Source organism: Eremomyces bilateralis (assembly GCF_010015585.1).
Source record: "Eremomyces bilateralis CBS 781.70 unplaced genomic scaffold P152scaffold_44, whole genome shotgun sequence".
In the NCBI taxonomy this organism is placed as follows: domain Eukaryota; kingdom Fungi; phylum Ascomycota; class Dothideomycetes; order Eremomycetales; family Eremomycetaceae; genus Eremomyces; species Eremomyces bilateralis.
In genome coordinates, this window is record NW_022985110.1 from 21,887 (window position 1) to 43,362 (window position 21,476).

The 21,476-nt window shown below is 49.2% G+C and overlaps 9 protein-coding genes across 9 annotated transcripts; 3 read left to right on the plus strand and 6 right to left on the minus strand.

Moving 5' to 3' along the window:
- Positions 1 to 83: 83 nt before the first annotated feature.
- On the minus strand, positions 84 to 2,001 carry P152DRAFT_462927 (uncharacterized protein). Its single transcript, XM_033680439.1, has one exon. The coding sequence runs from the start codon at positions 1,921 to 1,923 to the stop codon at positions 304 to 306; it is 1,620 nt and encodes a 539-aa protein (XP_033529681.1). The 5' UTR covers positions 1,924 to 2,001; the 3' UTR covers positions 84 to 303.
- A 212-nt stretch (positions 2,002 to 2,213) lies between these two features.
- On the plus strand, positions 2,214 to 2,656 carry P152DRAFT_406187 (ribosomal protein S1; the record flags this gene model as incomplete). The annotated part of the gene is made up of 3 exons (XM_033676859.1): positions 2,214 to 2,255; positions 2,303 to 2,526; positions 2,572 to 2,656. The coding sequence occupies 3 exons, from the start codon at positions 2,214 to 2,216 to the stop codon at positions 2,654 to 2,656; spliced, it is 351 nt and encodes a 116-aa protein (XP_033529682.1).
- Positions 2,657 to 3,161: 505 nt separating this feature from the next.
- Positions 3,162 to 6,014, plus strand: P152DRAFT_257555 (P-loop containing nucleoside triphosphate hydrolase protein). The gene is made up of 3 exons (XM_033674761.1): positions 3,162 to 4,630; positions 4,674 to 5,495; positions 5,540 to 6,014. The coding sequence occupies exons 1-3, from the start codon at positions 3,296 to 3,298 to the stop codon at positions 5,876 to 5,878; spliced, it is 2,496 nt and encodes an 831-aa protein (XP_033529683.1). The 5' UTR covers positions 3,162 to 3,295; the 3' UTR covers positions 5,879 to 6,014.
- On the minus strand, positions 5,850 to 8,182 carry P152DRAFT_425564 (galactose oxidase). Its single transcript, XM_033677236.1, has 2 exons — positions 8,027 to 8,182; positions 5,850 to 7,953 (listed from the first exon to the last, which is right to left on the minus strand). The coding sequence occupies exon 2, from the start codon at positions 7,843 to 7,845 to the stop codon at positions 5,884 to 5,886; it is 1,962 nt and encodes a 653-aa protein (XP_033529684.1). The 5' UTR covers positions 7,846 to 7,953; positions 8,027 to 8,182; the 3' UTR covers positions 5,850 to 5,883.
- P152DRAFT_510041 (carbohydrate kinase) lies at positions 8,153 to 9,519 on the plus strand (the record flags this gene model as incomplete). The annotated part of the gene is made up of 3 exons (XM_033682635.1): positions 8,153 to 8,521; positions 8,571 to 8,668; positions 8,725 to 9,519. The coding sequence occupies exons 1-3, from the start codon at positions 8,434 to 8,436 to the stop codon at positions 9,517 to 9,519; spliced, it is 981 nt and encodes a 326-aa protein (XP_033529685.1). The 5' UTR covers positions 8,153 to 8,433.
- An 85-nt stretch (positions 9,520 to 9,604) lies between these two features.
- Positions 9,605 to 11,827, minus strand: P152DRAFT_444523 (alpha/beta-hydrolase; the record flags this gene model as incomplete). Its single annotated transcript, XM_033677809.1, has 2 exons — positions 9,605 to 11,410; positions 11,474 to 11,827. 2 exons carry the CDS (start codon positions 11,825 to 11,827, stop codon positions 9,605 to 9,607), a joined length of 2,160 nt encoding a protein of 719 aa, XP_033529686.1.
- Positions 11,828 to 12,405: 578 nt separating this feature from the next.
- Positions 12,406 to 13,818, minus strand: P152DRAFT_406227 (DUF1692-domain-containing protein; the record flags this gene model as incomplete). The annotated part of the gene is made up of 3 exons (XM_033676861.1): positions 12,406 to 12,573; positions 12,621 to 13,392; positions 13,445 to 13,818. The coding sequence occupies 3 exons, from the start codon at positions 13,816 to 13,818 to the stop codon at positions 12,406 to 12,408; spliced, it is 1,314 nt and encodes a 437-aa protein (XP_033529687.1).
- Positions 13,819 to 14,415: 597 nt separating this feature from the next.
- Positions 14,416 to 17,943, minus strand: P152DRAFT_517841 (uncharacterized protein). The gene is made up of 3 exons (XM_033683034.1): positions 17,139 to 17,943; positions 15,842 to 17,076; positions 14,416 to 15,793 (listed from the first exon to the last, which is right to left on the minus strand). Exons 1-3 carry the CDS (start codon positions 17,513 to 17,515, stop codon positions 14,712 to 14,714), a joined length of 2,694 nt encoding a protein of 897 aa, XP_033529688.1. The 5' UTR covers positions 17,516 to 17,943; the 3' UTR covers positions 14,416 to 14,711.
- A 1,363-nt stretch (positions 17,944 to 19,306) lies between these two features.
- On the minus strand, positions 19,307 to 21,445 carry P152DRAFT_453186 (long-chain fatty acid transporter-like protein; the record flags this gene model as incomplete). The annotated part of the gene is made up of 4 exons (XM_033678347.1): positions 19,307 to 19,811; positions 19,859 to 20,787; positions 20,839 to 21,275; positions 21,439 to 21,445. 4 exons carry the CDS (start codon positions 21,443 to 21,445, stop codon positions 19,307 to 19,309), a joined length of 1,878 nt encoding a protein of 625 aa, XP_033529689.1.
- Positions 21,446 to 21,476: the final 31 nt, after the last annotated feature.

Consider the following 21,476-nt stretch of genomic DNA (forward strand, 5'->3'; position numbering starts at 1 on the left):
TATAAATTACAAGCTAAAAGTTGAACGCAGGTAGAGAATTGCACCGCCACGGGCTATTTCTACCTGTGCTGAGATCGTACCTGTGACGAGGTTTTTCCGAACCTGCGCTGAACTGTAAGCCCAAATAGATAGCCGATCGCAGTGAGAGATATCTCTTCCTTTTCTCTTTAGCAATTCAACAGCGTTACCAGCTTACCAAATCCTTCGTGGTTTGGGCCCTCGACATCCTATACCGTTATTATCCGGTTACAATAGACTTTACATGGTTCGTATTCATTTATATAGATATACGACCTAAGACTATTACATCCCTCGTCCCATTTTTCTCGCTCTTTGATCCCGTCTATTGTGGTTTGCCCTGTGCTGTCTTGCAGCCTGGGTATTTCTGTCACTAGAAGAGCCTCCTGTATTTCCACGGCCATATCCTCTTCCGCGCCCTCTACCTCGAGCACTTGAAAACTCTTCACCATCATCTTCTTTATGGTACGCCGTTGAGGGCAATTGCTGCTGCTGCCCGCTGAATGCAAACTTCTGCTCCAGCTGTTGTCGCTTGCGATTGTCTCTCCCCAACATGATTGCCCAACCTTCGATCGCTTCATCAGTCCATCCCGTGTTGGTTTTGAGTGCCCGTCTTTCTCTACTTCTTCGTGTGTTTCCATCCCGCTGGAAGATGGCAGGGTTTGCTTGCCATGTCTTGAAGAGAGTTTCTTCATCTTTCTCCGACTCCATTCCTTCTGTGGTGTCCACTGTGCCACCAACATCTGCAACATCATAGGTATCATCTCGTTCATCTTCATCTGCATCAAATGTAGCAAGGGCTGAAAAGATGGCTTCTTTCTGCTCTGACCGGTCTTCATTGCTGGCAAGGAGATCATCGGCAGTTCGCTGTGAGCGTTCAAACTGTACTGCTGACGAGGATACAGCGAGGCGATCGAACTTGTCGTTGTCAAACACATTCCGTCGTATTGGAAGGTTTTTCGATTCGTCAGGGGGCTCCAACAAGGCCGCGGTGGCTCTCTCAACATCGCAATTATGTTCCTCCAGAATTATGGTCGCCACCGACTGGTCGAGGTCCGGAAACAAGTCTAGCAACTGTGCCAGTGAGTCGGTCGCAACTCCCTTTCCTCTGCTTTCCGGCCGAATAATGAATTGATCTTGCAGCAGATCCCTTGCTCTTGATGCTTCGGGTATGTTGAGAAGGGGCTTCAACTCCTCGAGAAGTCGTGTTTGTGAGAATAGCTGGTTGAGCAATGGTTGATAACTGGCGATCGAACGAAAAATGTAGATTGTGTCGGCTAACAAGGAATACTTCGGCCTGTCAGGCTGGGCTAGGCTAAGGAATCCTTTGTAGAGCACAGTGATGACCTCCTGGTGGAAGACGGAAGCGAACATGGCATCCATGAAGTCGGTATCAGTTAGGACAAGTTCAGAAACCATTGGAATGAACATAAGCTGATTGAAACGCTTCAAATCGAACGTAGTCGCACTGATGACCTCGCTCTTTGCTCTCCGAAGGTTGGGTTCAAGGATATCTGACCGCTTTTGCAAGACCACGATCAACAAATCTTGCAGGTTTCGGCTCCTGGGAAAGACCAAAATGCTATTTGATAGGGATGACCAGTCCAGTGCCCAGTCGGGGACTCCATGGGCGCTGAGAAGTCTATGAAGGAGCATGAACACTGCCTTATGCAGGGAGTCATCGTGAGGTAGCCGGACATGTTGAAGGATCAGATCTCCGTTCTCCGACAAATATGTGGTCAGAAACTCCCGAAACCCGCCATGAGATGCAATGAATTCCTTCTCGGGAAGTTGGAGATATAAATCTACCAGAAGCTTCCATGTTTCGACAATGTTCGTCCATTCGGATGGGGCAAGTTCCTTTGGACCTCCAGAAAAATAGGGAGCGAGAGTGGGCAACCCCATGGATTCTTTAGAATCAGAGTTCAACTATCTTGAAATGACAAGTTAGAAAAATAGATCAATCTATCATTTCCATTTCAATCAATGTTTTGGAGAGATGTAAACTACAGGCGATGACTGTCGTTGTAACCCATCATGGGTTCTGACTCAGCCGGAATGCCAAGATTTCTAATCACGTGCAGCCCACAACTCTCCCATCTTCAAAATTCAACGCGCGAATTGACGGTATCAACAACAAGTCAACTACCTCCAATCATCACGTTACCTGACCGCGCGTCGTGATTGCTACCAGAATGTCTTTCCAAAAGCCAGAGAAGGATTTCGGTGATGGACCGGTATGTTGATCGATGCGCAGCGGGTTTCGGAAACTGACTTGCAGCAGAAAATCCACAAGATCCGCATCACTCTCACGAGCCGCAATGTCAAGGCCTTGGAGAAGGTCTGCACCGAGCTCATCGACCGCGCGAAGTCCAAGGATCTCCGTGTGAAGGGCCCGGTTCGCTTGCCCACCAAGATCTTGGCCGTCACCACCCGTAAGACTCCCAATGGTGAAGGTTCCAAGACCTGGGATCGTTTCGAGATGAGGATCCACAAGCGATTGATTGAGTAAGTCGGTCGATACTCTATCTAGGGTCATGCTGATTGTCCTAGTCTCAATGCGCCCACCGAAGTCGTCAAGCAGATCATCATCAACATCGAGGCTGGTGTCGAGGTCGAGGTCACGATTGCGGCTTAGAGGATGGCTGGACAATTGGAGTGGACAGAAGGTGGAACGCGGTAGCCAGACAAAGTTCAAATGCGAAGATGTGTTTGAAATCGCGACAGGCGTGATATGATGATGTCTTTGTGTAATCCGTATCCATATCTCGGCTCATACCCAGTAGACATGATCAGAGAGCAGTAAAATACTCGTATCCAAGCCTCGACTACCATGTTCGGCTACAATGTTTGATGATGTTCCACGTCCAGAAAGCTGCTTGAAGAGTAGTGATTGACTTCGAGCAAATCCTGAAACATTTGGCGCTCGCGAGACAGGATTCGTAGCCCCAAATCATAGAATTCTCTCGGGAATATTACTGGTGGTGTCTTTGGCATTTGTAGGCACACGAGCAGCATTCTCAAACAATGGTGATCGAATTTCTTGATTGTCATAAGCCAAATGTATCGTGTCTTTGGTTGTTCGGTGAGCATGGACGACGTGGTTCTACATCACAAAATATTTTCACATCTACCATCCAAACTATTCAAAAATAACCGTATTGGGCCACTACTACGGGACCAACGAATCTTTGATAAAATTTCGCTCCTATTAGTCTATGATGTCTGGTAACCCGACCTTTGTATAAATATCGGAACTCATCGATCAACATCCCCCATGTCTCCCGAATCTATCCAGAATGGCGATTCCGCGTCCAAATCAATCGACCAACGCGGGATGAAGCGAAAAAGGTTGCAATCCCAAGAGCATGGATCTGGCGAGAGTTCTACAGTGAACGGGGAATTGAGAAAAGAGCCATCAACAGAACCTTCACCAAGAGACGATCAGGATGATTATCCTGTCGGAAATTTTTCTCCCGATACCAAACTCCGATTGGGCAAATCGATATCAATACGAGACCTCGAGAATCGTCCACATGGAGGCGTACAAGCAAGCCAAGATACGAGTACGAATGGAAGGCTCCGGCAACTCCGATCTCAAGCTACCATTCTACGAAAGTTTCGCCAACAACTACCGATATGGCCATCGTCATCCACGATTCGCTCTTTCCTACAATCGGATAGACCTCAAGTTTTGATATTGACAGGTGAAACGGGTTCCGGAAAGAGTACCCAAGTCCCTCAGTTCCTCCTCAGCGAACGATGGTGTCGAAATGGATGTATCGCGGTGACGGAGCCACGTCGAGTTGCTGCCATTGGATTGGCGAAAAGAGTCGGTTCCGAGATGGGTGTCCGGCTTGGTAAAGAGGCAAAAGGTCTTGGGAAAAGACAGGAAGACTCTGTCGGATGGTCCGTTCGGCTCGACAATAATGTGAGCAGGGCAAGAGGTGTCCGAACTCGGATCAAGTATCTGACAGAAGGAATGTTGCTAAGAGAGTTACTGAGAGATCCATATCTCGAGTCCTATGCAGCGGTGATTGTCGATGAGGTCCATGAACGCAGCATTGGAGTTGATCTTCTGCTTGGATTTCTTCGATTACTTCTATTTGGCGAAGGAGACGGGCCGAAACGAAAGAATCCTCTAAAGCTCGTGGTCATGAGCGCAACCACGAATGTCGAAAGCCTCAAAGAATTTTTTAGTGAGGGGTGCCCAGACAGGAAGGCCTTGGTGGAACAAATCTCCACTGAAGAAGCAGAAGGGGAGTGGGAGGGGTTCTCAGACGCTGAAAGTGAAGCTTTTGCGTCGAAGAAACCGGATGCTCCGAAAAAGGCCCATGTGGCACATCCTCAAGACAATAAACTGGCCAAGGCCCAGGTCGGGCCGGTATCATCCTACCATGTGGAAGGTCGTCAGTATCCAGTGAAGATTGTATACTTGAATGAACCCACTCAAGATTTTGTCGAAAGTGCTCTGAGTCAAATCTTTGAGATTCATCGAAAAGAGCCACTTCCTGGCGATATTCTTGTGTTTCTGACAGGACAGGATACGATCGAGTCACTGGAGCGGTTGATCAATCAATGTGCACAAGAATTGGACAGAAAGCTACCCAGGGTGCGTGAATCGGACTATATTCGACCGCTGCTAACTATCTCAGGTCCTTACTCTGCCACTGTTTGCCGCTCTACCTCAAGCGGCGCAACAACGAGTTTTTGAGAGGCCCCCTTCATTCACACGCAAAGTGATCCTTTCCACGAATCTTGCGGAAACGTCGATTACGGTACCCGGGGTACGATATGTTGTGGATAGTGGCAAGGTGAAGGTCAAGCAATACCGAAGTCGATTGGGGCTGGATTCGTTATTGGTGAAGCCCATCTCACGATCCTCCTCCATTCAACGACAAGGACGAGCTGGAAGAGAAGCTCCCGGTATCTGCTACCGGTTGTACACGGAACCGGACTTCCTCCAAATGGAGAACGAAACCATGCCGGAAATCCTGCGAAGTGATCTTAGTGGCTCCGTCCTGAGCATGAAAGCTTGTGGGATTTCCGATGTTGCCGAATTCCCTCTGCTCAGTCCCCCTCCTAGGGATGCACTAGAGAAAGCTTTGATTCATCTTTTGCAATTGGGGGCACTGAATGACTCTGGAGACATCACAGAGGTTGGCAAGCAAATGTCGAAAATGCCTCTGTCTCCCAACCTTGCTCGAATCATCATCGAAGCCAGTCAACCTGAATTGGATTGCCTCGAAGATGTTATTGATATCATTGCTTGTCTTAGCGTTGAGAACATCTTCATCAACGTCGTGTCCGATGAAAAGCGTGAGCAAGCGCATGAAGCAAGACAGAATCTATATCGACGAGAAGGAGATCACCTCACGATGCTCGCAACGGTTCAAGCGTATCTGTCTGAGCATTCAAACCGAAAAGCATGGGCGGAGAAATATTTCGTATCTCATCGGGCCATGCAAAGTGTCATGGTGAGTTGTTTACCGCACTCCCAAGGGTTTTCTAACGGTTCTAGGACATTCGGAAACAACTCCTCGCTCAATGCGTGCAAATGGGGTTGTCTTCAAACTCCTCCTTTCAAAATTCCGAGCCCGAAAAGCGGACGGTGACCATCCTACGATGTTTGTTGAAGGGATTCATGGGAAACATCGCCCGATTGATGCCTGATGGAAGTTATCGAACCATTCTAGGCAATCAGACCGTGGCCATACACCCATCAAGTGTCTTGTTCAGCAAAAAGGTGGAGGCCATCATGTTCAGCGAGTTCGTCTTCACCAACAAGAGTTACGCACGAGGTGTGAGTTCCATACAAATGGACTGGATTGGAGAGTTACTTGCAGGTAGCGGAATCTAAAGAGTTCATCTCCTTTTACCAATTCCTGTGCCTTTATCCGCTAGACTGACAACTTCTCCAATGCCTGCTTCGGTTTGTTCATCCTCCAGGACACGGATCTCCTCACGACAATCCCACCATTTCTCTTCCGCTAGACTGAAGGCGTCTTTTCTAACTTGCTTGACGGACTTGTTTTCAATTCCAGAACCATCTCCCGCCTCTTGGAGCAATACTCCTTGCCATTCCACCGAAGTCCGATTATAGAAATCTCGAAGAGATTCAAATGGACGTGGATGAGGAAGAGTGTCGTTGAGAGAAGATTGCTGTTCATCAGTAGCCTCTTCATCCGCTTCCTCTTTGGCCGGTTCTGTTTCCACCTTAGACTCTTCAGCCGCAGCAGGACTCTCCGTATCATCTTCGTCCTCGCTCTCATCGTATTCATCCTCCTCTTCTTCACTCTCTTCCGCATCGCTTCCTTCCCAATCTTCAAGCTCCCTCTTAAAGACCTGCTTCATTCCATCCAACTTCCCGAGATCCACAGCCCAAAGCTCATCAAATGTATATTCACGATCGCCCTTCTCGTAAGTTCCACCAAAGATGTACAACACATCATCTTGCACGGCCAACTGAGCGTTGAATCGACCATGAGGCATTTCGTATATCACTGTATGCTCCACCTTCACCTCCTGCTCTGATTCATCGACCTTTGACTCGATTTGATCAGCTCTAGATATCTTGCCACTCGTTTCCAAGGCAGCGAGGTTCCGTAACAATTCGTCTTCATCTGCCTTTCCTCTCTGCCGTCTAGACCGATCTTGCGGTTTCTTTCCGGTAGATCTGGGACGGCGGAGTGCAAGCGGGAAATATCGATTCCGATCAATATTCCATGCAAATAGGGTATTGAAAAATTCACTGTCCATTCCCTCTTCGCTTTCCTCCACATCGAACACGCCACCAAACTGAACTCCTCTTCCTTTGTGGTATGCCATAGTAGCACCAGCTCTAGGTGGATTCGGTGCATTTGCTGGTCTCTTGCGTCGTTCCCATCTCACCCCTGGCGGTGTCTGGGCAGACTCGCTCCCTGGAGGAACAATACGAAGAAACCATGTGTCTTGATGAACCATTGGTTTCAAGATGACACGAGAAGAGTTCCCACCCTTGCCTTGTTTACCAGACACGGATGCCTTCACCCGGGAGTATCCTCCGTACAGCGCAGCGCCACCGTCATGGGGAAGAAGTGAGAAAGAGGATCGAGCATCGGGTTTGCCAGAAGAAGGGGGCAGAGTTGGGGTGTACCATGTGAATGTCTGGCAATCATACACCCACAAATCTTGAAGATACTTTGTCGTTTGGGATGTATCTTGAAAGCCACCAAACAGCAAAATGTATTGCTTGAAGTAAGTCATTCGATGACCACTTCGTGCGGGAGGTCCTTTTCCCTTACTCTCCAACTTCGTCCACTCTCTTGTTGTGGGATCCAGGTGCCAGAAGTCGTTGTAATGGTAGAAAGTTCCTTGCTTGGGCGATGAAAACTCTCCACCAAACAGATAAATTCCGCCAGCATTGCCTCCCCGACACCAAGCATGGCCGCTACGAGGTAGCGGAGAATTGGGACTGGTCACAATACTCCATTTGTCCTGCTTGATGTTGTAGATGTAAAGGTCGTTGTAGAACTTGGCCAAAGCACCATTGAAGTACTCCCCTCCGTAGAGAAATAGTTCATTGGAGTTCGATGGTGACCCTATGATCGTAGCGGAAGATCTTGGTGGAGGGGGATCACAAACTGATTCCGTAATTTTGAGGAATTGTTCTTGCTGATTTGCATATTCGGCAAGGACAGCGTCGAGATCAACATCTTCTACATCGCTATCTTGATCCTTTCCCTTTGATTTTGCCTTCTTCTGCTTTTGAGAGGCCTTCTTTTCCTGCTTTTGCGCCACTCGAACTTTCTTCTCGGCTGTTTTGGACTTTTTGTCTTTTTTGCCCATTTTCAATTGGGCTTCGGCAGCGATGGGGACGTACCAGCGGTCGAATTGAATGCTAAACAGTCAGAGCGCCGGTATATAGAGTGCCTATCTGGTGCAAAAGCCGATAGCCTGACTTCGAAATGAGTTGGATATAATTTGTGTACGGGGGAATAGAGGGGGTTGATGATAGTTAACTACGTACCATGAAGCGATGATCTGTAGAGTACCATAGTGTGGACTTGCAAATGAATTCCCCACAGATCATGGGTCTAGCAGCACATGTGCCTCTATCCATATGTAATACATAACATGAATCGTCGTCCTGGACGAGCAATTAACAGCTCCTAGCTTAGGACAATACCACAGCAGATTAGATAGTAGCTGCGGTCCGCTTACGTGCCGGAAGCTCTATGATTTGGGGTAAATTGGGGGCAGAATGATATTTGATGCCAGGATGGGTAGACTTCTAGACCCTCCATGACGTTGTTCCCACGCTTCGCATCATTCAAAAACTATCAAGCGACCACCGTGGCTGACTTCGAAGCTTTCTACCATTTACGTTTCCCCAAGAATACCTTCTAACACAAGCGGAACATTCATTCGCGACCGATGAGCGAAATGGCCCCCCCGACGAGCAAGGAGCTAGTGTCCAGGGTGTACAAGATGATCCCGCCGATGCTGGGAACTTTTCACAAAGGTACGATTTCCCTCTGACGAGTCGATTGTTCGTCCTAATGCTATAACAGGTCAACTTGGGCGTGTTGCTGTCATTGGGGGCAGCGAAGACTATACTGGCGCTCCATATTTCTCCGCCATGGCTTCAGCAAGGCTTGGATGCGATATGGCACGTCATGAAAGACAGGCACCGAGATCATAGCATTAAAACTGACGCCTTCATAGAGCCATGTTATTTGCGAGATTGGCGCCGGACAAGTCATTAAAACCTACTCACCAAACCTCATGGTGCACCCATACTTACGATCGACCAAGTCGGCGTCCTCGTCAGACACCGCATCATCCCTAGCCCAAAGCGTTATCGCAATGCTGTCAAGGCTCCACGTTCTGGTCATTGGACCTGGGTTAGGAAGAGACAAGTTGATGCAAGATACGGTCGCTGAAGTTCTCAAGGAGGCTCGGAAACAGAATATCCCCGTCGTGTTGGATGCTGATGGGTTGATACTAGCACAAGAACGACCGGAGTTGGTCAAAGGCTTCGAACTTTGCATTCTCACACCGAACGTAGTCGAATTTGGTCGTCTCGCAAAGAGCGTCAATCTGGATATGAATGAAGGTGAGCCTGCAACAAGATGTGCTCGGTTGGCCAAGGCGTTTGGCGGGGTCACGATTATCCAGAAAGGGCAATCCGACAATATTTCCAACGGAGACCACACGGCGATATCGGATGGAGAGGGTGGATTGAAACGAAGTGGCGGACAGGGCGATACTCTGACCGGAACTCTTGGAACCCTCCTTGCCTATAGGAAAGCCTACCATGATCGCATTTGGCAACATGAAAATGATCTGCCAGAAAAAGAAACACTGGCATTAGCGGCATGGGCCGGGAGTGCAATCACACGCGAATGCTCGAGATTGGCATTCAAAGAGAAAGGACGAAGTCTACAGGCGGGAGACTTGACAGATAAGGTCACAGAAGCCTTCCAGAACATCATTGGAGAGAAAGGGTCACGACTCTGACGAATGGAAAACCCTGGAACACGGCTGGACATGGAATATCAGTTTAACATTCAAGTGTGGTATACTTCGCGGATCAATCGAACCGTTAATGCGTCGACGAGCTCTCCCAAGGTGCAATTCCTTTGCACCCCGCTACTGAAACTACTCTATCACGGTCCTCGTTTGGGATCGTCTTCCAAATCCATTCCCTCAACTCCTTTCCAACCTTCTCAATCACATCCACAGCCCATAGAACATCCAGATGTTCATACCCTTCGATAACAGTGCTATGCACAAGATTGACACATGGCTCCCTACCACGCTCAAATCGTCGAAGAAGCCGCTGTCCATCGACCAGGTTATCACTTCCGGCGACCCATAGTGCAAACGGAGGTGCCCGAGAGTCATACCAAGCATATGCAGCCCGCTCCTCTTCCGATCCAGGTGCATGTACCGGTTGAGCACGATTCTCTTCTGGCGCTCTGTGGTCTTCGTCATCCTCCATTCTCACCTCCCTTTTGGTCGCCAAGATGCACTGTTGGCGAGCAAATCCCATGGAGCCTAGCCACCATGCCATAGACTCCGCAGAAATATAAACAGGACTCTGAAGAAAATATCGGGGCACTAGGTCACGCTCCCAACGCTCATCCGTCCATTCAAACAAATATGTGAACACTTTGTACCCGAGCCTGCCATATATAGCTGAAGGTAACAATTTTTGGAACGTCAACATGGCTGGAATAAAAGCATGGATACCAAACACCATCCGAAACACTTGCGGGGGTAGCATCTTGATGAAACGGAAATATACCCGTCGAAGTAACGGTCCTGCGTAGGCTGCAGGTGCCAATCCAGCAAAGAGGCTGATTCTTTCACCGATTACGGGCCTTTGTTTTTTCGCTAGGGCAACCATGGATGCTGCTGTGCCTTGAGAGTGAGCGACTAATGCAACTTTGCTAAAACCCGTCTCTCGGACCACTCTTGAGATGAGAGCTGCTAAGTCAAACACCCCCATAGCTCGTAGATTCCATGACCAGAATCGCGGATCGTTTGAAGGCAAGGTCGTATGTCGCGGATTCAGTCCACAACGAGGCGCACCTAGCCAAATATCGTAGTGAGACTTTGCTAGAAAGAACGCAAGGGAGGATGGACCAGACACTAGATAAGAGCCGGGAGATTGAAGGAGACCAGGTATAAGAAGGACAGGGTATTTCCCTTTCGCTTTCGACTTGCCCACGCCCAGAGGAAATGAGGGTCCAGTGCCCGATGATATACTGAAGAGATTATCCGGCCCAAGAGGACCTCGATCTGCTTGCGGATTGGGAGAGTAATTATGTGGATTGTAGAGATGCCACATGGAAATGAGAAACCCATCCTCCGTTTCAAGAGTATACTCCTCCAAATCCAACCCTTCGCGAAGAGCATACTGTCGGAAATGTGGAGTCAAAGGATCAGGCCCACCCGCAGTTGGGACAAACGTCTCTTCTACGCCCAGGGACTCTGGCACCGGTATAGTTGGAGCGGCTGCATTTCGCTCTTCGTCTTTGACGGTTCGTCCTCCATGCTCTTGGAGCCACTCTTCTTGCTGGTAGCGCCTCTCGTCCGCCCTCCGTTTCTCCTCCTCGTAAAATGGCCGGGATTTCTTTGGATCCCCTTTCATCCTTGCGCGGAAGTATCCCGGAACCTTGCTGCTCCCGCTAAGGATCGATCCAAGGACAATTACCATGAGGAAACACATGCTCAGAATCATAGAAGTTACCCGAAAGGTAAGACTTTGGAGACCTCGTAATAGACTCGGCGGGCCATACATAGGAAGCGGGGGAAATAAAGGATTCGTTGTCGGTTGGGATTGAGCTTCACAGAATGGTCCATCCACTCCTAGTCGATCTTCGATATTATCGGATCCATTTGACTCTTTTTCCCTGTCAAACACTCTTGAATCTGCCGGCTTATCTGAAGCTTCCTTGATCTTAACATTCATCTCCCCAATTCCATGAATTGTCCCATCTTTTGCTATTCGCGTCGAAGGGTCACTCGGGAGACTTTGACCAGGAGGATGGGATTCCAATACATCTTTCAAGACGTTAAGTTTGGCGGCTTCGGGAATAGGAACGGCGGTGAGCCGCTCTGCGTCGGCAGTCTGAACCACAGGATCCTGAGGCGTCACGAACTTGGCCTTAATTGCCCGTGATGATGGGTGTCGAGTCGGCGCATGTTTAGCAAGTCTTGAGGCTTGAATCTCATACTCCGACTGTAGCTCTTGACGGGAAAGCTCCTGTCCAGTATTCACGCTTCCATTTCGGAATTGGGTCTCAGTTCTAGCGGACATGGTATTGGATGCGACCACATTGTACTGCGAACCAAAGACTTTTAGATCAACTCAAGGAGCAGGACTGTAACGGCAACTGTAATAGAGTGTATTAACTGGCGGTCGATGCAAGCTACGGCTAAACGGGTAACCCTAAGATGTCAAGGAACGGACTGTACGCTGGCATGTGAGAATTGCATCGCCATCTGAGAATAGATAATTTTGATGATTCAAGCAGGTTCCCGACGATCAAAGCGGACAAATGCATGATGATGCAAGTGGAGCAATTCAGTTGTAGATTGTAACTTTGTAAGATCAATAGAGGCACGGTGGCTGGTAAGTTGGATCCACTGTGTTTCCGTGCCCAGTCAGGTAATAGATAACTCATCATTCCTGTTGGCTTCATCTACATAGTCTTAATATGACTACAGGTATTAGTTTCGTCTTGGCTGCCATGGAATGCTCAGTTTATTGCCCATCTACAGATCGTCAACTAGAGTTTTGATAGTGTATCATACATCGAATTCATCCCGATCGCTTTATCAAACGCCATATCTCAAATACTCGTATACAACGAAAAAGGACATTTCGCTTTTCATCTATCCTTGATGTAACTTCTTGACTTTCTGCTGCCCTTCGTATAGCCCTCGATCCACTGCCGCAGCAACGGTCAGTGTACCACCGATCACAGCACATACTCCGACCAGGAAACCCGAAAATGATTTGGCTCGTACTTCGCGGTTGATGACCTTCATAGGGGAGATATCCTGTACCAGATTAGTTGATAGAAGTCCAACCGGTGGAAGCGACTCACGTAGGAAAAGAATACGCCGGGAATACCACCTCGAGCATGCAATCGTTCTTTATGCCCTTCATCTGCATCACTACCACCATCGAGGTTTCGTTTATGGCTCGTCACGCTGTATTGATGTGTCTCCACACTTCCGGATGTCCCTTGACCGAAATTCCCCAATCCGACTGAGTCATGAGAATCTCCTAGGACATTCGTAATCTGATCGTTCCGTTTCTCCCATCCGAGAGGAAGATAGACAGTGCTGACTACTTTGACGAAGTACATGTAGTTGTACTTTTTGTCATCGGTATGCTGCTCGGTACCATCGAGAGGGTTGACATGATGATTCGTCCAGACGCCTCCTACAGCAGTCAATTGTCCACGAGACTTTTCGGGAAGTGGAGGCCCAAATCGGAGCATGTGGATAATATGGCTCGGGCTGTGGTTCGAATCGTCTTTGAAGTAGTTTTCAAGATCGTGAACATGCAAGTTTCCACTGCTGAAGGATTTCCCAGGAGAGAAATGGAAGTTTCCCACCACTTTGTTGACGCGGATTGCCCCCTCGATTCGGCATCCTTCATGCAGTTGCTCGTCCAAATGTTCGGCATAGTGTTCCCGTTCGCATTGCGCAACGCCTTCCCCTCGACCAAAGGACCATTGAACTCCGGCATATGCGTCTCGAACTTCGGCACATGTGTTGCAGCACCCGTTCTTCTTCGCAGAGTCTGGCGCGGGAGCACCATAGCATTCACCACAGTAGTCGGGATCCAAGTGAGTGGCGGTATCTTCGTGGCTACAGCAAGGTCAGTTTGTATTGCGCACGGAAACAAAGTCTAGAAACTCACAGTTCCAGCGCGTTGCTCTCAATAACACTGCCACCTTCGTTCTCTGGACGGAGTCGAACTTTGTTCACTCCATGCAAAACACCCATCTGTACTTCACCGCTTACATCCATGACATCCAGCGTAAGCAATTCGCATGGAACCCTTGGGAAGGTAATGTTCATGTGTATCTCCATCTTCTCCCCTCGACCTTTATCAACGACCAGCTCGGCTTTTACGGCAACTCGTCGATAATCGCGCCATTCCCCCCAGACAAGCCAAAGCATGAGAATGAGCGAGACGATGGTCACGATCCCTCCGGAGGTCGTCCGTATCCGCGCATCTTCGACCGTTTTTGTGAAGGCATCGAGCCGTACGAAACGACTTTTCGGAGGCATGGTGACCTGGGTTGGGAGTACGTTGCACAGGCCTATCGATTCGAGGTCGAAGTGCTAAATGGCACGGAGCAATGCCAAAGCGGTTGGAGTAAAGGACTACCTGCAGACGGATCGCATCATCAAATCAGCCATTTCTTCTCGTCTTCCCAGAGTTCAACGACCTACAATTGCGATTCCGCCCAAACCAGGACTCGGGCAATGATTAATATGCGAAGAGAGCTCTTCATTGCACAAACCACAGGTCAGTCCAATGCTGAGCTGGAGCGTTGCATTAGGACGAGTTCAGGAATGAGGGGAATCCTTCGTGGTATGGAACGGTGGTGTCCAGATGTGGTGAGCACTGCTAGAGTTATGTGGATGGTCGAGACGCTGGTTGAATCGTGTCCTCCACGTTCTTGAAACGGTATGAGCAACCCAACCAATCAAAACGCGTTTCATTCGAGCCTCCACAATACTTCCGCTTTAAGCTGGTGGACATTCACCCATAGTTACCGGTACTCTTATGATACAACTGATACAGGTCACAATGGGACCATCATATTCGTACCGGTATCATATATGAGCAAATGACCCGGAATATCACTGGGGTATACACTTGAGCATTTAAATTCCGTATATTTTCTCGGGCAAGGCAGTTGTGACTACCGACCGAGGTTCAATGCCTTTGCTTCAGCTAAATGTACTCCGTAACGAGCGCATGTCACTATCAAAGCCCGGGTACTGGTACTGAAACGAATGTCAATTGTATCATCACGATATCAATTGTTGGCACTTGAAGAACCTCCACCTAGCACTGACAACGATACCAGTGCCACGCCGGTCATGAGTCGTTCCATTCATACATAACAGCATAGCAGTGCATAATCTATTCGTCAGACGGCATGAAACTAATCCTACTTGGGTTGGCCGAATTGCCGCTCATTAACCGTTTCGAATCCTCGAAATACATCTCGAGAATGAAACTGAGCAAGGGACTCCTTTTCCATCTCCCCGGACATTGGGGGCTCGGGTCGGCTTTGAGATCCGGAATATCCCGGTGGTACGAATTGAGGGGCACCGGATCCCATGGATGGGTTGAACTGCTCCGTGCAGCCCCTACCAGAAGGTCCCTTCTGGTAGACATGCTGGTTGGGAATGCCAGTCTGCCGGTGAACCGACTCGGAATAAGTTCGTGGAGGATTCATGGAAGGTGCTTCGGCCATTTCAACGTCCGGAAAATCTCCATCTTCATCCGAATCACTCGCAAGATCGGTGACGGTTACTTCGGGGGCGGGAACTCCGGCGCGAGATATGGCGGTTTGAGCGAGCGATGGTTTTTCCGCAAGATTCGAGAGCACAGTACGAGATGCGTCGAGCATCCGGACTGCCCCTTCGAGGAACCCCTCACCATCTTCTGTCAAACCGTTGGGCAAACCACCGTAAATAGCACCTTCACTGCTACCGGTTGTATGGGATGCCCGCATTCGCACCTTTCCACGGGACACGCCTAATGTCCAGCGATACTCCGCGAGACGATGCTTGTAAAACTCGGCCTCTTCGCGAGCTGGAGCGGTGGCCCAGAGAAGCGAACCAAAAGTGCCAATCAAAGTGAAATTGATTTTGGATGGAAAATACCAGAACGATTGTAGATGTTCGGGTTTGAGCCGGTTTACAAAGTCCATTGCAGAGATCAGTCTTGTTTTCGCTGCGGACCGGCAAATGTAAATCAAGTAAGGATCGATATGTGGGGATGGTCCGGGATTCATTGCCCCGGAGGATGGGGTGGTGGAGGATGGAACTGATGTCGGAGGCGTGGGCGAGGCGTTGAGGCTAGGGGACATGGAACGTGAAATCGAACTCGTTGCAGTTGGGTTGGACGTCGTGCTTATGGATGATGCGGAGGCAATCGTCGCCGGAAGGGGTAGTGTCGACAGTGACTGGACGATACGTCGATGCAGAGTGATTTCTGTGGCGAAATAAGCCAGGTGCAGAAAGCCTAGCAGAATCAGTGAGTGGCTCTGGGAATCAAGGGAGGTTGACAAACCTGTTCCGCTCAATACGCCCGGTTGATAGTTGTCCATCCGTGCTGCCGGGGGGAGTTTGGCAAACCAGTCCTTCAAGCGAATCTGGACGGGTTTCGCTCGTTCCAAGATCAATTGGGTACTTTGCAAACCAGCATCCTTGAAATCGCGTATCGCCGTCTGCGTATAGAAGGTGTCCATAATCTCACCCATGATTGCGGTCAAACCGATCATCTCGGCAAAAAGCACCTGTCCCTTTGCAGCCTCGTCGAGCTCCTCTTCTGTGATCCCCAGTTCTCCAACATCAACTGCAGTGCTGTTGCTCTCATCGAAGTCCTGGTTCGCGATAGGTTTGACGGCCCAATTGGCAGGAAATATATGACTCGGGCGGCCGTGAATCAGGCTACTCCATTTATCTTGCATATACAAGGCCCATGCAATCCGCTTTCGTAAACCCCTTTCCCAAGCCGGGACACTCCAACTGCTACAGTCGAGATGTAAGCCCAAATCTTGGCCGATCGCCACCAGTTGGGTGGTGAGAGACCAGGAATCTGCCTCGGGCCTCTGAAGCAGGAGCAATCCGGCTTGGACGGTATTTAGTTTCGGACGTGTCATTGCTGCCGCAAGGCTGCGCATCGCAATGGATTCCAGGGCAATTGTATTGGGACGAGGAAGTGATGCGAGTGTGGGATCATGAGACCACCAATTTAACGCCAAAAGATACATGCCCGCAAGAAGTGTGGGAGAGGAGGCCGGATCACCATTTAGAAGTCGCTCTAAAAAGATCCGCTTCTGAATGATTGGGAAGCTCGGATGGACGATCTCGAAATAAAGAGAGATCAATTTGCTGCCATGTGGATGCACCAGTTGTTCGACGGCGGAAAGCGCCTCGGAATCCTCGCCATATTCTTGTGAGCACTCGTCAGGTAACATAATGAAACATTCATGATCGTTCACTTTTCGTAATGTTCCCAAGTCGAATCGTGATTCATTATGGGTGTCGAATATACTCAGCGAAATGAGGGACGGGTCGAAGGGGGTGGTCTGGCCAATGTACCGACTGAACTTTCGTCGTTGCAAACCAAGGGTTTCACCAAGGAGTTTGTTGGCACCGTTTTCAAGATCGCGGTTGAGGTTTGGGGAGATGGCCACGTTTGACCCAGATTTAGAGAGATGATTGGAAAGGTATGAATGTGAGGATAGTACCTTTGGTGTGGGCGATGTATTCCTATTTTGCCGTTTACCTTCATCAGTGGATCTGATATCGAAGTTAGCATGGTCTGTAGAAGCGCCAGACTAGATGGGTGCATCCCGTCTCACCTTTTCTTGGTCTCTTCCCCGTTACTCGCATTCCCATTGGGTAACTTCCGCTTTCGAGGTAGAGGACTCTGTACGAAAGTACACTCCTGGTGGTGGAACTCACACAGTACACAGAGGATTTTCCCTTCGTGGATAACGCACCGACTCTTCCGACGACGACAGGCGTCGCAAGGTCTTTCACGGCGACTACGAATGTTCGTCGCTCCGTTGATGGTCGCGGGTTTCAGCTGAACAGCATTCTCTTTCTCCCTTGACATATGCGACGGCCGGTTGGATTGTGTCTGGGATGAGACCGGCGATGGTCGAATATGAGGGGATGAAATCGGTAGTACTGGACTGGGGCCAGAAATTGGGCGTTGCATGGCCACGACAGCCATGATATCCCACTCGATCGGAATCGTTCTTCAGCGGAGACAGCGAAGCTCTTTTTCGCAGATCTCTAGGTGGTATCGATACTCAATTCTTGGACAACTTTGATTAGTCCAAGATAAGGCTGTGTGCAGCAGCGAATCAGCTTCAGGCCGGAGCTGCCAAAGCTACTGGGTAGTCGATGATTGCCAGGTTAGTCCCTCCAACGAAGTGGGAGAATCCCGCAGTATTGAGACTGCATAAGGCACAATACGTCAACACCGTTATTGGTTCCAATTGGGAAGAAGGAATTGAGGGGGGTGTAGAAATCGTACATATTTGGAGTACAGGTACCGGTACTTTTGACTCTTCAAACCCGATGTGACTAGAGAACGAACGTATTGATGGCTTGGCCGCTTGACCGCTCTCGGTATGGCAACTGAGATGTACAGGCGAGAGGACCAAAAGACATGAACAACCCACTTGGGGTAACTCAAAAGCAACAGTCAAGCTCGACCATATAAACTTCCCCCCAGGGATTGGAGGAGAATGATGTAGAGAGTGGTTCGCTCTGTCATTGGAGCGATTCTCAAAACCAAGACTAGAGATGCAACCAGACAGCCCAAACAGACTGCAAGATATATCCCGAGTAAGGTCCGTAATACAATCTGAGTGTTTGGCGAATTGATAACGTAGGTCGAGACGGTACGGGGGAATAACTCTAAGCGTCTAAACAGGTTGACAAGTGCTGAATCGGGAGAACCGGAAGAAGGCTGCAGAATGATAGAATGCAGGTTACAGCACGAACTAACAGATTCGAGAGCACCCGACTTGATCGGAGCAACGGACGAGGGCGAAAAGCAGGCCGGATTGCAGGATATTGGGAGTAAGGAAAAAGAAGTGAGATGATGTCGAAACGAGAATGCAGTTGAAATTATTAATACGTGATAGCTACCCGGAAGATTCCCATGAACACATGAAGCCGTTCCGTTTAAGGATGAGACGCGGTTGAATTAGGAGACGGAGGTTGAGGGCCGGGGGGAAGGAGCGTCTGTCCGATGCATGCTTAGTTCTTAGGTAATGAGAAATTGGCGATTTGGATCTGATTGGCCGTTTCCTAAAGGATTCCATGTCCCATCAACGCCAGAGACGCCCCAGACGCGATTGGGACTTGGGGGGCCAACGTCAATAGATAAATGATTCTTGTCTGATTGGTCGGATGACAGTATCTCAATATCTTCCAGATAATGCATGATAATAGAAAGTACGGTACGGTAAGGAATCCTGCTGTCACAGGTGAGACAAGACGATAATAGGACAAATGAAGACATTCTGCATATTGATGCTACTGCTAAGGTAGGGTGATTGAACCTCCTGAAAAAACCTATGTCGTCACTTGTCACTCTGTGTCATCACGGGCCTTGGTGCCAAAATGTGCTTCTCATTGTAACATTCAATAGCATCCTCCATAGTCCACAGATTTGCTAGACCCGCACGGTAGATTCTCGAATCTCGACAAACGACAGTGTACAACAAAATTGGAGAATTGTCAGGACCACAACTGATAAGCAACTGAAGCTATTCCGTACATAGTACGCTATCCATCATCCATGACCGGGTCCAGCGAGGTGCGAACAGTTCATGTTTCAACTTTCATCACCCGTACTGTCATTCTGCGCCTCTTGTATGATTGTATCAAGGCACTCGATTTAATGTGGTCGAAAATCATCAATTCTATTTGAAATACCCAATCAATCATACAAGCTGTCCCATCGGTGCAACCACGTCAATCAAGAAGAAATCAAGAAATACTTCAGCTATTAAAGCAGCGCTTTCCGAGTCTCCAGTGCCTCAAGATCTTTTTCCGTGAATGGCACATATGTCTTCTGGTTGATCGGCATCCAGTACAGCTTGTCTCCTGATACTGCCACTTTCTTCGGGTCGATGCCATCTGCCCTTAACGGTCCTTTCTGAAGTTTCATAGTCCCCGTGTAGGCAAGTTCTTCGGTGACTCGCAGGAAAATGGGGACCGCATATTTTGGCAATTGACCAAGGACATGTGTCGCCAGACTTTGGAAATCGAACTGGGCTAGGCTCACCCCTTGAGCCAACACCACCGCTGCACATCCTGCTCTTCCATCCGTATGGGGGACGTTGACACCATAGACATTCGTTTCGGCGATCTGATCGAACTTTCCAACCACATCAGACACTTCATTGGTCGAGACGTTCTCGGACTTCCAACGGAAGGTATCTCCAAGTCGGTCGACGAAGAAAACCCGGCCATCGGAATCGCGTCGCAGCAAATCCCCCGCTCGGAACCACCTATTGCAGATCAGTAGAGTTCCAGACGTTCAGTTACGGGCACTTACAGGTCTCCTTTCTTAAACACGTTGTAAATCTTTCGCTTATCGCCCGCTCCCCGATTCTTATAGTATCCGTGGAAGGCCGCATCGGGGTTTTCGGGATCTAGGCGATGGAGTGCTTCACCTGGCTCTCCGGTTTTGCATGGAATGGCCCATCCATCCTTATTTCGCAGAATTTCTTGCGTATCAATATCGATCTTGACAAACACTTCGTTGCTCCCATTGTAATAGTCCCAGAGCAGACCACGCAGTCCAATGGCATTCTGCGTTAACGGGCCATAATTTCGGTTGAAGGTGGATCCCAACCCATCTGTCGCGGCGTACAGCTCATTGATGCAAGGAATCCCGAATCGTTCCCGGAAAGGTCCCCAAACATCAGGTCTCATCCCATTGCCCCAAGCCATGTGGACGTTGTGAGCCTTGTCGAGAGGGCTCGGATCTCCGTTCAGCAAGTACCGACAGAGCTCTCCAACATATTGGATGACGTTGGCCTTACTCGCTCGGACATCGGGCCAGAAGGTCTTGTGGGAGAACTTGCGCCCTAAGACGATGGCACTGCCAGCATGGACCGAAGGGGTCACACAAAGGCCATGCGCTGCACCATGGTACAACGGCATGCAAGTGTACATTCGGTCTCCGGGCTTTAGCCTCAAATAGCCGGAAATACCGTGGCCGGTCAACAACTCTCGTCCCGTCATCATGAGAACAGCCTTAGGAAGCCCGGTCGTCCCTGACGTATAAATCAGAGAGCGGACGTCCGCAGGGTCCAAACACGTTCGTCGAGAAAGCGGCAATGGAGTCGTATTGGGCAATGTGAAAGGAAAATCCGGCCCATAGGTCAGGATTTGAACATTCAGATCTGACAACTCCTTCGCACACGGCTCAACAAGGTTCATGACATCTCGGTCGCAGATGAGAAAGCGGGACTCGCACAACTAATTCTCATTAGCCGAAAGACCCTTTGCAAGCATGCCTGTTCGACTCACCTCAACGCAATGTACCAAGCTCTTACTCGTAAGATTGCAGTTGATGAAACTGGGAACGGCTCCGATACCATCCAAAGCGAACCAAAGCATCATATACTCGGGAGTATTGCCGCCATCAATAGCAACAATCTCCTTAGCCTTGACACCAAGATCATTCATCAGCCAATTGCCAAGTCGAGTGACTCCATCTAGGAATCCGCGCCATGTGTATTCACGGCCTTCGAAGATCAAGAATACTTCATCGGGCCGATTCACAGTGGCTTGCTCGTGGAAAACATCATATGTCGTCATTTTCTTCGCCGCAATCATGGACTCCATATACTTGAGAGCACTGTTAGGAGTATTCGCCAATGCATGCGAAGTTAGGTCGTGCCACAAATGATATTTTGCATTCAGGTAAGCAGAGGCGGCGGCGCCGCCTGCGAGTGCGAGAGGTACTGATGTCCATTGTGTCAGTCATATTCAATGGAGAAGATTTTCTTTCGGTGGTGGCATCGCTTGGGCTCGAAGACTCGGAAGACGCTGAAGTTGAAGTTGAGGATGGGAATAAGATGGGAATAAGAACTTATAACCGAGTGCGGGGTGCGGGGATCAACTTACACGCCATGACAATCACAGGTACTGATCCAAGAATTCGG